Source organism: Diprion similis, chromosome 4 (assembly GCF_021155765.1).
Source record: "Diprion similis isolate iyDipSimi1 chromosome 4, iyDipSimi1.1, whole genome shotgun sequence".
Taxonomy (NCBI): domain Eukaryota; kingdom Metazoa; phylum Arthropoda; class Insecta; order Hymenoptera; family Diprionidae; genus Diprion; species Diprion similis.
The window spans coordinates 11,784,227-11,797,666 of record NC_060108.1 but is presented as its reverse complement, the minus strand read 5'-3'; the positions used below and the strand labels follow the sequence as shown (position 1 = coordinate 11,797,666).

The following is a 13,440-nucleotide window of genomic DNA, read 5'->3' as shown; positions in this document are numbered from 1 at the left end:
GGGCTTCCGCTCTTTAGTTTATAGCTGTATTATTGAACGGACGACCGAGAATCGGCTTTTCTTATTCGGGAAAAAAATTTAGGGCCATTGATTCTTTTCGGTTACTTCTTCAGCCCTATATATTCGTATTCACACCCTTGATTATACAAAGTTATGAAAAATCATAAAATCGTTTCTAGAATCCTTGATCCATAATCGTTTCTATTTTTCCACTAGTTTTTCCAATTCAGAAAATAAAACATTTCGCTGATGTACCAACAAACCCCTTTTTCGGGGTGACAAATCACTTGTAAATCTGCGAAAATGGAAACAACTATAGTAATAATAACAATAACGACTAGAAAAACGATTCAAGGATCAGGGTACGAATATCGTACACAGTCCCTCGGCTAGTCGCAATCCCTTCGGGGTTGTATAGAGGATATCTCACCACAACGGGTATTTCTAAGGCCATGGCATTCGTTTCGCGTATACCTTATAACATCTTCGCCGCATGGGCGAAGGCCTATCGGCTATCGCTGTCCCATTATTACAAGAACGAGCCTCGCGTTAGCCGAGCACCGTGATTTGGTCGGTCGTAAGGGAATATTGGAAAAAGCTTGATGTATGCGGGATATCGAAGGTATCGGCGGGGAGGCCGAGCAAGAAACGCGTGTCCGATGGGGTGGGAGCGTCGAGTTTGGTATGGTATCGACTAGCTATCGACGCCTCAGAAAGGATTTACATCATTACCATAGCTCCATCTGTGCCCTTGCCCTGGCAGCCCGTTTCTAGCCCGGAAATACCTCTCAGGACCTTATCGGAGACGTTTTTTTCTCAATTTCCTGATGCGCTTTTAAGGACGGTGTATCGCCTTCGAAACCAACTGGGAATACGTCCGGTCTTGCAATAAATATTGCGCGTGTGATATATCGGCGTATGATCTACAAGGTGATTCATTGCCGTGTAAGTCTTGTATAGATTCTACAGGAAAAACTGAAACTGAAATTCCTCAGCGAAAACTTTGTAAGACTGATGGTTTCCAAGTTACGGAGCTGTGAAGCTGACCAATAAGCAATAGAATAATATCTGCTAATGCTTAATGCGCATGCGCTACAATCCGAAAGCAGCTGTTTGCCAGGGCTACCAACCGTCATGAATTTAGACAGCAGTTAGTCGCGATGTATCTAACCTCAAAATTATTGACAGTTGTGCTCAATTCACAATTGTACAAATTTTTTAGGTTAGATACAGTTGGTCACCCTGGCAAATCGTCATCCTCAGATTTTAGCGCCTGCGCATTAAGGAGCGTTTTTGGTAAAATTTTGATGATAGGGAGTTTCACGTTCTTAAAATGAAAATTACTTACAACAAGATTTAGATTACGATAGTATATGGTTTGAAAAAAATTTCAACCTTCTGCGATGAAAGTGGATGGGTAAAGAATTAATGGCAGCTGAGCGCGGGAAATTTTCTCCCTTAATCTAAATTTTGTTGAAAGTAATTTTTGATCGTACCTTTATCGGAAAGTTCAAAAACAAAAAACTCGGTGATATTAAAATTTCACCGGAGTCCCCCCTTAAATTTTAGCAGACGACAGACCAGATGGTAGTTCGGAATTCACTCTGCATTTCCGTACTCGAGTCATTTTTACTCGCATAGCGAGCTTTATGAAGGAAAACGTTTGGAATGAAATAAAACTGATTAAACTTCAAACATTTCTTGGTAAGATTTCTTTGAAAACGAAGACCGCTGGTGCACAAATGAAATTTCGAATTTTTACTATATTCCTTTTCCAGATTCATGGAATATAATTCACACAATATAATATTAATGACAGAATATTCTTGAATCATTTGAAACAATTTCAGAACCTTTTCACCTTAAAATAAGACAAAAACTAACAACTCAGCTGTTCACTACAGCATTTTCCTTTAAATTTTGAATATTAGTTTTGCTTTCGTTACATTATTTCGGTCTAGTTAAACTTAAATAAACTAAAAAATGTTTGGAAGTATATGACCGGGATGTTTGAATTCCGTAGACCAACATCCCTATTATAAGCAATTTGACGAGCAATTCATAGAAAGTGATGGAAATCGTGAAATTTGAAACAACAATCTGGACTAAACTCCTATTACAAAAATTCTGCTGCACTAATATTCTCGGATTTATGGATGTTGGAAGTAGACCAATCAGGGAAGTGACTCTTCTTTTATTGGTCAAGCTTAAACCTCTGTAACTGAAAAACTAAAAGTTCTAGGAATTTTTCCTGAAGTCAGTTTAGACTGAAATTTTCACGGATTGACGTTTGAAATGAATGTTCCCAAATTTGAACATGAAGTTTGAAATCTTGGTGTCTTTAGGTCGTCGGAGATGCTCCACTTTATATGCTAATCCTTCACGTCCTATCCTATATCTATCGAACAATGGAATGAACCATATACTCTAATTTTGAAATTAATACGTGTTTCTTTTATTTTTCAGAACTCCAGGTGATCGCTTAGGAAAGGATATCCAGAAACATGAGGTGGATATGGATGTGGATTGCGGTAGCGGCCACCCTTCCCGCTGCCACGCCGTGGAGGACGGACCGTAGTAAGCCATGTACAGTATCCCTAACTAACCCACTAACAACACTAACAGCCAACTAGACTCGGTGGTGATTAATCTTCGAACTCCGGTGTAACAGTTTCATTACCGGATTGTCTCGGTCTGCACATTACCTGTACAGCTTCGCCACGAATTCTCGCTGACTTTGGAGCAAGATTAACATACCCGAAACTTGATACGTTCCACACCCTGGTGAAAATTGACTTCGAAATAGATAGCTGCATATTTTTAAAAACTTTAAGAAACTGGGTGGATTTTTAAAGTTTACGGAATTATTGAAATAAAATAGAATCGGAATGGAAATTTTTTTATGTAAATTTCATTTTAGTATGTACATCGCTGAGAAATTTCGTTTTTGATTTCTAATTTTCTATGAAATTCGTGCAAATGTTTAATCGCCGAAGAGTGAAGTTTGTGGATAGTCCACTTATGTATATATGTTTACCAAGTTGACTTGTATTTGACTTCGTATTCTTCGTTGTGCAGGGCCAAAGTTATACGGGGACAGAATACCAACGAGAGTTCTCATCCCATCGACGAAGAAAGTTCAGAAGAAGATAGTCCTCTACCACAACTTTTTCAGGACCCACGTAACTCCAACGGCGGCGAACATGCTCGCCATGGTAAGTTCGAAGGGGTGGTAGATTCAAAGCTTTAATGAATCACTGCAATTAGCAATGTTGCATGCTTTTAGTTCTGTTCAAACAGATGCATTGTTCGCGTACATTATTGTTCACATATTGTAACCGACGCACGAAAGCAGGAGAAGCACTTAGCGCTCAGAACGCGTGCGGAAACCATTTGTATAAACTGTTGTCTTTGGCCAACGTTACCTACTTGCTTTCATCTTTTATTCATGTTTTATTAGATACCTACGTTCTTATCATTCATGTTATAACACAGAACAATCTGCCATCAAGTGAAATAAGCTACGGAATGAGAAACGTCTTTCGTTGCGTGAAATTTATCAAAAAGTGAATATACGCGATTTTCATTTGAAAGCAACAGAGAAAAATTCTCGCGAAAGATGAGCTTCAAAATCTAGTTTTTAAAAGCTTGCGCTCGAAACTACAAATTTTTTTATTTAAATAACACGTGCAAGATGTCAGTTTTTCGAAAATTTTAACCACATAACATTTAAAGGGACTTTATTACCCCTGATAATATCTACAAAAGTGTGGTTTGAATTTTCGTTTCGAACTCAATACTTTAGTCACCAAAGACTTTGAAGATGGGTTTGAACTTTCGAGCCAAGGCCTGTAACTTTTCAACTGTTTGAGCTTCGGATTTCGCTAAACGGACACTTTTGCAGAGAATTTAAATTTCTATAAAGTGTTTTCAGAATCAAGTCTGTGTCATTGAATTCGGCCGAGTGGTAAGAATCTAAAAAAACCGTGACATCTTCCCCGTGTTATTTTAATGGGAAAACTTCGATTCAAAGAGCAAGAACCTTCTAAAATCATGTTTAAGAGATATCTTTCCGTATCAGGATTCACTTTCTGTTATTTAAAATAAATTTTCTCAAGAGAAACCGAAGAAATTGTTGCTTTTAAACAAGAGGAAATTAGATCTAAAATTTTCTTCGAGTAAAAGTCAACTTGTAGTATTTCTCCAAAATAAGTTTCAAGTATGCTTCAATTTTCGCAAAAGAATTTGATACACTTTCGAGCCGTCAAAAAAAAAAATAAAATAAAATAAAGATAAATAAAAAATGTGCAATTCTCATGTGTTGTCAGATATTCATTGTTACCGTATATAAGGGAGGTAAAAATATTTTTGTTAGCAACGACCTGGTAACGTCGTTACCATGCACTATGCGCGCGACTGTTTCTACTTTATGCGAGTATACTTGCACGTACGTGGAATACCATACAACATATTTCCGTGAAATATTCGTGCATAAATTGGTGCGCAGGGGTTGGTCGTTCATTTTAATGGTCGTGAATCCTTACGACCTGTGTACACGAAAAAAGTGCGTTGCTTTAAATAAAACATTCTCTTGAACAGCCACGTGGTTGGTAAATATTGATATTATAAATGTTCAGCAATTTGACGGATGTGAAAATTCAAAAAGGAATCTTGTCATAATTTTCTTTCCTTTTGTTTCCGTACAATATCTAATTCTGGTTTATCCATGTTTTCAAAACTTGAAGTATTTCGTTCAAATAATTCAGCCAAAAGACTTTTAAAGCCGAACGAATGGCTGAAAAAAGTTTTGAAAATCGTTTATACTCGTTTCAAATCTCTCTAAAATCCCCGGCGATCATTTGGCGGGCTTCGGCTTGGCCGTTCGCGGCTCAGGACTCTGGTAAACTGCCCTTCGAAGGTCTTTGATGGCCCTGGGCAACGGGGTGAATCGAAGCCCCATAGGTACGACTGAGCTGCTCACTCGCCATGTATAATACCGCGAAATTCCCTCTGGCTCAACCGGAAAATTTCGCGCACATAATACCAACGTGTGCGTGTATCTTTACGTATAATACGCAGTGCTTTTCCCTTCTACCGAATTCCTAACTCAATATATCCCATTAAAAAACGTCGAGTCAGCTCGCGCATGAATTATCTTTTCGCATATGTAGTAGATTCCGTAACGTCTCTTTCGAGAGGGTTTTTCCTTCCCTAAATTTACGATCGTGCATGAATTCGTTGAAAAAAATTTTGCAATTATTATCAACACGACAACGTGCAAAGATCTCATAAAAAAATTTTAATACTCGTTAAAGTTTCAACGGAAATTTTCAAGAAAATTCGAGGGATCCCATGAAAACTTTGTTGAACCCTGTATAGTATTCCGATGAAGATTATCGAATTCCCATGGAAACCCCATAGAAAAATGCAATATCGAGTCTCCATACACGGTCAGAGTTTCGAAATCTCTGGAATGTCGATAGGAATCCTCTATAGATGTTTTAGGCTTCTATGAAATTTCTCGTCTCCTGGGAAAGCCTCATTACGTATAATTAACTGGCGTGTCGGATCGTGGTGAGCGCGATGATGATAATAAAAAAGTGATAATAACGGAGAGAAGAAAATAACGATCTAATATCGGGAAAAAATAACACGCAATTTTTTTCTCCTCTCTTCCTATCCCTTTGTTCTCTTTGTTGCAGAAATGGCACAGGGGAGCCGCGAGGGCTGCTCAACGATGGGCTGAAAGCTGCCTAGCCCTGACCCATGACAACGCAACTGGGCTTCACATCGACGCCTTCGGTACCTGTGGACAAAACATCTTCATCTCGACTGCGCAAGTCCCATGGTAAGGTGCACGAGCATTGTCCACAAATAGAATCTTGTAAAAATAACCTAAACAAAAAAAAACCCATGACAAACATAGACCACATAAAAATAACTTGTCATAAATAACCCAAACAAAAATAACCTGTCATTAATAACCGAAACAAAAATAACCCATGAAAAACATAGACCACATGAAAAATAACTAAACAAAAATAACTTGTCGTAAATAAACCAAACAAAAATAACTTGTTATAAATAACTTAAACAAAAATAACCTGTCATTAATAACCGAAACAAAGATAACCTGTTACAAATAAACCAAACAAAAATAACTTGTTATAAATAACTTAAACAAAAATAACCTGTCATTAATAACCGAAACAAAAATAACCTGTTATTAATAAGCCAAAAAAAAAAAAATAACCCATGACAAACATAGACCACATAAAAAATAATCTGACATAAATAACCCAAACAAAAATAACTTGTCATAAATAATCTAAACAAAAATAACTTGTCATTACTAACCGAAACAAAAATCACCTGTCGTTAATAACGCAAACTAAAATAACCTGTCATTAATAACCGAAACAAAAATAACCCAAGACAAACATAGACCACATAAAACATAACTTGTCATAAATAAACCAAACAAAAATAACCTAGAACAAAAGAATAACCGATGATAAACATAAGCCATAAAAAACAACCTGATATTAATAACCCAAGACAAAAATGATCCATTACAAAAATAACCTATACACACATAACCTGTCATTAAGAACCCATGACAAAATATTGACAAAAAATTGTCAAAACATTAAATTACCATATTAAAATAAGTAATAATTAAATTTCAAATGTGTTATTTTTTTTGTGGATTGTTTTTGCAGTTATTTACAGATTTTTTGCATATTTTAAGAAATGAAAACGTTTCCTCTATTCTCATGACTTGATAATTTTTTATCGTTCAAGGTATTCTTTGGGAAATTCTATAAGGTCCTGTTGTAAACAATTGTAGAATAATTGTTTGGTTATAACAAAAATTTAATTGAATACTAAAGACAGATAAAACACAATTTGAGATTGACACTTTTGGTTTCGTTAAAATTTTGATTCTACGTAGTGGAATCGAATGATCAAAATCGCTGTAAATTTTCGACGAATTTACTTTTTAATAAAATATAAAGAATAATATTACGTTACGTAAAATTATATCAAAAGCGATTTGGCACCGGGAATTTTTTCAAGTACTTATTTCAGATTTCTAGATTCTGATTAAAACCCTCCAAGTTAAGTGAAAAGTGTCTACCCGCTCATTTCTAAATGTGCCTCGCGGGTTTTCCCCCACAAAGAGTCCTGAAAGTCCAGAAAATAAAATTAGAGTTGATGTAATTCCAGGGTCTTTTAAACGCACGACAAAGTCCTGCAAATCGTGAACCGAGAGTATAAGGACTACCTTGTGATCCTGGCTTGGTTATGTACTATATAAACCGCGATTTGTCAGGTAGATACAGAGGGGGATAATTCGTAGTATTGTTGTTCCAAATCCCCGGGCAAAGCCACCTGTTGACGGGGGCTGTACGAAGACCTTGTCATTCCTCGTCCGAATCTTCCGGGCTGATCCGCCAGACTACCTTTAATTTGGGATTTCTGAAAGAGGACGCGAAGCCAGTTTCTCGTAGGAAGAAAATGGGCAAGAGTCAGGAAGTGGGGTAGCTGTATTATGGAGGGCATTAAAATATCGAATTTTCAAGAATTCAATTCATTAGAATTTTAGAATGTAGAAGGGCGAAGAGTAGTAGAAAAGTTAAAACGTAGAAATTTCGAAGTATCGAAAGCCAAAAATGTAAACTCGTATAGCGAGGGTGAAAATGTAGAAGAAAATTAGAAAGGAGACAGATCACAATATCGACGTTGCAACATCGCGAAAAAAGGTTTTATAGAATTTCACAATTTTAGAAATCGAAATGTAGAAAGATAGAATACAGAGAAGATCATCAGAATTTTCACGAGTCTATATTTTGGCTTTTTATCTACATTTAGACTTTCTTTTACACTCTGACTTCCATGCTTCGGCTTCAAAAATTTTCTAACACTGTAAAACAGATCTTTGCATCTTTAGAAATTCGATATCACAAGCCTTACATTTTCAAACACATCACAGTTTGTCAAAAATATTTAACCAAAATTTATCAACATTCCTTTCTAGAATTATCAACGATATTAATTTGAAAATGATTAACTCGAGTCTAACGATTAGTATTTTGAGTAATATATATTGAAGATATCAATTCCAAATTCCGGTAGATATAATTCTTAATTATCATGATAATTATATAATTTTCTCAACGCTGCAGGTTAATATTTGCCTAAATTACAACCTCCCAGAGTCAAAGAGGGTGTTTATAGTTCAGCAAAGTTTCGATACCTACCCCGAGGTATCCGTGAAGCGGAAGCAGCTCGCATAACTTCGTAATAGTTTAATCAGAAAATTATTAATATTAATTAATTAGTACTTCGGAGATGCGAACGACGTGTTGGTAATTTTTTATTCCGAACAAAGAAAAAAAAAACAAACTCGTTTACGCAGGCCGTCGGTATAGGCTTGCGGGGGGGGGGGGGGGGGGAGGGGGGAGAAGATTAATCACCCGTGTACGTGCTAATTAAACTAGCAATAATGAAAACGACAATGATAATAATAATGGTAATGTATTGATTATAACAATCAACAACGCCCTCGCAATGACGGCTCTCCTGTCGTCTGCTCTTCACTTCTGTATATTTCCTTCTCTCTTTGTCGTTTTATATTTCCTAATTATTACCAAGAAATCGTAAGAGGTAAGACAAAAAAAAAAAAAAAAAAAAAAAAGTAAACGGAACAAGACGAAGCAATTTAAACGAGACATTGAAAATCGATAATTCATTCTAAGATCCAATTATTGTCAATAAAATGAGGTACTCCTCTCTTATTTTATGCTGTATTGCATTGTTCGAATTTATACATCGTTTTCACCTCATTTCACACCAATTAACTTTTGTATCTTCGATGAGTGGCTATTTATGTGTGCTATAGGAATCAGATATGCAGTGGCAAATATATTTTTAAATCTTGTTTAATCCTAACTTATTATCTCTCCGTTGAAATAATACTTATTTTGGTTGTTGGTTTTTTTTTTTCTTTCCTCTTTCCGAAATTCTGCAGAGAATTTCTTTCAGCTAGACAGAATTTTTAGATAAAAAAAAAAAAAAAATCATTTGTTGTTAGTTGAGTGAATTCTTTCCAACAGTTTTGTCCTATTTATTTATAATCTGTATTTTTCCGTGTTACACTACGAAGGTAAACAAATCTGTAAATAAATTCACTGCATAATAGTTGATCATGTTTTTACACGATAATCATTGAGAGCCTCTTCGAAGTTCATCTCGCAGATTTGTCGCTGTCAATATTTTTCAGTCTTAGGAACAAATGGGACATCCACATCATTAATGAATCCTCAGGAAAAGAGATTGATTAAAATATTTTACCACTAATTATGATCACATAATTAAAATGTTATTTCATTCGAGTCCTCTACCTTTAACGCCAATAATAATTACATTCTTGTAGATTTTTCGAATGGGTTTCAAGTCATCCTCAAAATCATGTTATGACAGCGAAATACTTGATACACTATTTGCAAAATTTTGGAAACAATTTTGGACTGACCAGACTTGGATTGCCTTAAATATTCGAGTCATCAACAGCTTCAACAACTTCAAACTTTAACCGCGATAAAAAATTCTTCATTTGTTTCGTTTCCATAGGTTCTTCGCGATCAAGACGTGGTATCTGGAGAAGCAGCTGTTTAAATATGGCACCGAGGCCCAGAACGACCTCGGTAAGATAGGACATTACACCCAGATGGTCTGGGCGCCAACCCATCGAGTGGGTTGCGGATGGGCCAAATGTCCCGGAAAAACGGGGCCCGGTGGAAGGCCCTACTTCAGCTACGTCTGCAACTACTGCCCAGCGTGAGTTTCGCCCCATCTTGTTTCCCTCTTTCATATTATCCTTCACCAGCACAGGGTTTGGTTATATAATTGCGGAATGGAACTAGGATCCAATGAATCGTGAAAGTGAGGAATTAACCACTTTCGAGAATCGATGTCAGGTCTGAGCTGCGTCCTGTTAAATTCATTCGATTTCGTGATTGGAATTCGTCGAGGTCGAAGAATTTTTGTACCCTATCTGTGTCCGCGAAATTTTGTAACCGAATTACTACTCGAGTTAGTTATCAAGCTGCTGAATCTTCGGCAATTATTGTTGCATAATTTTTTTCAAATCGTGTTTTTGTTAATCGAGACCAAATTCGTACTTGTAGGTGTAATTGGGTTGTACTAAAAATCTATGCTTGAAAAGAATGTTCCTAAAAATGAAATAAGATTTTCAATTTTCTTCTCTTTCGATTCGCGAACTTATTCTTCAGTCGCATAAATCCGAAATTATTTTCGTGTTAGAATGACTAATTTGTTTGTTTTTTTTTCCTCAATTTCTAAACGAAATATAATCACCAAAATCTTTAAAATCGCATACAAGTTCCTAGAAATCATTCAAAAAACTTGAAAAATCAACGAGTAGTAATAATCTAGAATAGCTCTCTGAAAAATTCAACAAAAATCAAAAATCGATACTTTTTAAATTAATTTCATTACGAAGTAGTCGTACATCGAATATCCATCAAAATAGTACATTCGTGAGATACCTAATTGTTTTTTAATAATAATCGAGATCGTAACATAAAAAATAGAAAGTACTGGAATTATAAAAAATGGCGCAGATATCGATACTTCATTTGAAATTACTTCAAAACGGTTAAAAATCCGAAAGATTTGTTCGATTTCAATTTACGATAGTTCATCTTATTCAGAAAACTATTTCTTAAATAAATTCATGGGAAGATTTTTTTTCCAACATTGACTATGTTCAATAAATGAAAATATTAAATCAACTGCTGAGAGAAAAAACCGTATCATTGGATATGTAGAAAATAAGAGTTTGAATAAAATGAGCGATTGTAAGATAAAATTGAGAGAATCTACTAAATTTTGAACTATTGGAAGATAATTCGAAATAAATCATCGATGTCTTAGTTGTTCATAGATCCAGTATTTTTCGTTTTTCTTTCTGTTCCCAGAGATCTTTTTAGTTTAAAAATATAACGATTTAAATAATTTTCAATGATCGATTATCTCGTAGTAGAATTAATGAAAAGAATTAATTTTCAGCTCATTAAACTCAACCCTCAAAACTCAAGTCAAACTAAAAACGACGATGATTAAAGTACCTCACTCAGTTCTGGAAATTCACGAAATCCCAACTAGAATTTACCACAATACAGATCCAACGTTTCCAGGAAATTCCACAACAATTTCCAGATCCTTTGAAATCCGATAAAATTCCTGCAAATGTTGTAAACAACCAGTGTGAGGGAGTTTGGAAAGCGGTTAACCCCTTCGAGTTGATGGAAATTGGCGACATCGCTGAAATGCTTCTTGAACATTCCACAGGGCGTTACGCATTCCTAGTAACTAACTAAATGCGCCCTCGAATATAGATCAAAATCGTCCAGAGGAATAAATTATGACTCAAAAACTCATATGAGTAGTGATTTGAGTACAATTGTTTCTCTTCTTTTTTCTAACAGTAGTCATAATATGGCCCACTTTTTATCCGTTGCAATTTTTTTTATGTATCTATTATATTCAGATGCACCCACTAAATTTTTGGCAGTTCAGTGAAATGAGGAATAAAAGATAAAACGATCTAAGTTGACTGTAAAAGAACATTTCTGAAGATCATATCTTCTCACTTCACGCCCTCTTATATTTTTATAACACTTGTTTTTATTACTCAATATTTTTCAATAAAAATAGTTACTTACTAACAATTTTCAAAGATGGCGGTGTCGCTTTTGTTCGTATTTCAGTTTTAATTAGAAGGCAGAGTTCTACTGTACCAAAAAATTTCATTTTCCATATGAGATTAAATTGTAATTTCTTATAATCGGTGCAAAAAATAAGCTACTAAAATACAAGGAATTTTTTCGGCATGAAATCAGTGTCGATTCTTCATATATTTGATATATTAATCTGTGAACAATTTAATTTCATTATTCCTGGAGATTGTTTGTAATTGATGTAATTTACATAATTATTATTGCTGATACATTCATCATAATTTTCATCATTGCATGCTTAGAGTTAGAGTGAGATTTCCGATTCGTTAACCTTTTCACATAAAGTTACTGAGTTTCTATTGACTCTGGGTAAATTGATTCGTAAATTTATTCCGAAATTCATTCAACTTATTCGATTCAACAATGAAACGGTATTTAAGGTTAGGGCTGTGCGATTGATCCATAAATCAGAAGCTTTGAATATCGTTTTTTAAATTGATCAATTGATTGATTATTCGAGTTTTTAGATCAATTGTTATTCTGATTAATCGATTGATCTTTATTCTGGTTGATCGATTAATCAATATAAGTCAGACCACAGATTAATCGTAATCGTCGATTAATCGAATAATTGGAAAAACGATTAATCGAAGCTGCTGATTAATCGATTAATCGCAGAGCCTTATTTTCGGTTCATCCGTTTTTTCAGGATTGAGTAACTGGATTTAGAGTACCCGCCGTTAAATGAAATACTAATAAACCGATTCCATTCAAAATGGTAATTTCTATAAATCCACATGAATCGGTTCACGATCTCTAATTATTGTTGCGTGAAAGTGAAGTTTCTCCGAAAACAGAAAACTTGTTAAAATTCATATAAAAATTGTACATCAGTTAATGAGAAAAAAATCAACAATGGTGTCACTAAGTAATCGATCTACGATCCATAGAAAACAGTTCCATAAAACTTTTCTCTAAAAATCATGGTCTCAAAATTAGGGCTTTCTAAAGTATGGATTAATTTGTCAAAAACCAATCATTGCTCGATCGGTATTAAAAAAATATCCGTTCACCGAGTAACCGATTAAGAAAATAGAAAAGTCCAATATAACTTCGCTCCCAAAATGATAGTTTGAAAGCTTAGCTAGCTAAACTACGAAGCTTTTTTTCGCAGGTGTAAAAATTTTAAAGGACATTCCATAAAATGACTTGACGAAAAAAATTGTTTCTTGCGCAGAGGCAATCATCCCAAGCGACTGAGCACGCCGTACATCGAAGGACCGTCGTGCAGCGCTTGCAAGGATCACTGCCGTCTGGGAAAGCTGTGCAAAAATGCATGTCCTTGGGCTGATCTCTGGGCAAATTGTCAGCAACTGAACGATACCTGGCCAAACTGGCTTTGCGAAAGCAACACGCAGCAGGGCCATGAACGACGGCAATTTTGCCGAGCTACTTGCAAATGTCGCGACAAGATAGTGTGAGCGAATAATGAGGGAAACGCGAGCTTTTCGTACGGCCAGGTGATGAGGTCCTCGAACTGTAAATAAATATACGATGTATCTTGCGGTGCGCGATTCTTAGGGTATCGAACGAAAAGAAGGATGAGAAAATTAAATTAAATGAAAAATGAAAAGATAAAGTGTAATAAAGAGGTGAAAAAAAGGTATAAGAA

The 13,440-nt window shown here is 35.4% G+C and overlaps 2 protein-coding genes across 3 annotated transcripts in view; one reads left to right on the top strand and one right to left on the bottom strand.

The window, feature by feature from the left end:
• The window catches only part of LOC124405427 (cysteine-rich secretory protein 2-like), a 29,267-nt gene extending 15,967 nt beyond the window's left edge, over positions 1–13,300 (top strand). Inside the window, exons 2-6 of one of the 2 annotated variants that reach the window (XM_046880305.1) lie at positions 2,467–2,577; positions 3,079–3,215; positions 5,703–5,848; positions 9,637–9,843; positions 13,006–13,300. In XM_046880305.1, coding sequence (XP_046736261.1) covers positions 2,505–2,577; positions 3,079–3,215; positions 5,703–5,848; positions 9,637–9,843; positions 13,006–13,249 — 807 coding nt within the window. In that variant the 5' untranslated portion in view covers positions 2,467–2,504 and the 3' untranslated portion in view covers positions 13,250–13,300. Of the gene's footprint in view, positions 1–2,466; positions 2,587–3,078; positions 3,216–5,702; positions 5,849–9,636; positions 9,844–13,005 lie in introns of both variants that reach the window. The other variant, XM_046880303.1, reaches the window with a different exon arrangement.
• Positions 1–13,440, bottom strand: part of LOC124405424 (protein lifeguard 1-like) — a 339,693-nt gene that overhangs the window by 317,763 nt on the left and 8,490 nt on the right. The gene's annotated exons all lie outside the window — the stretch shown is intronic.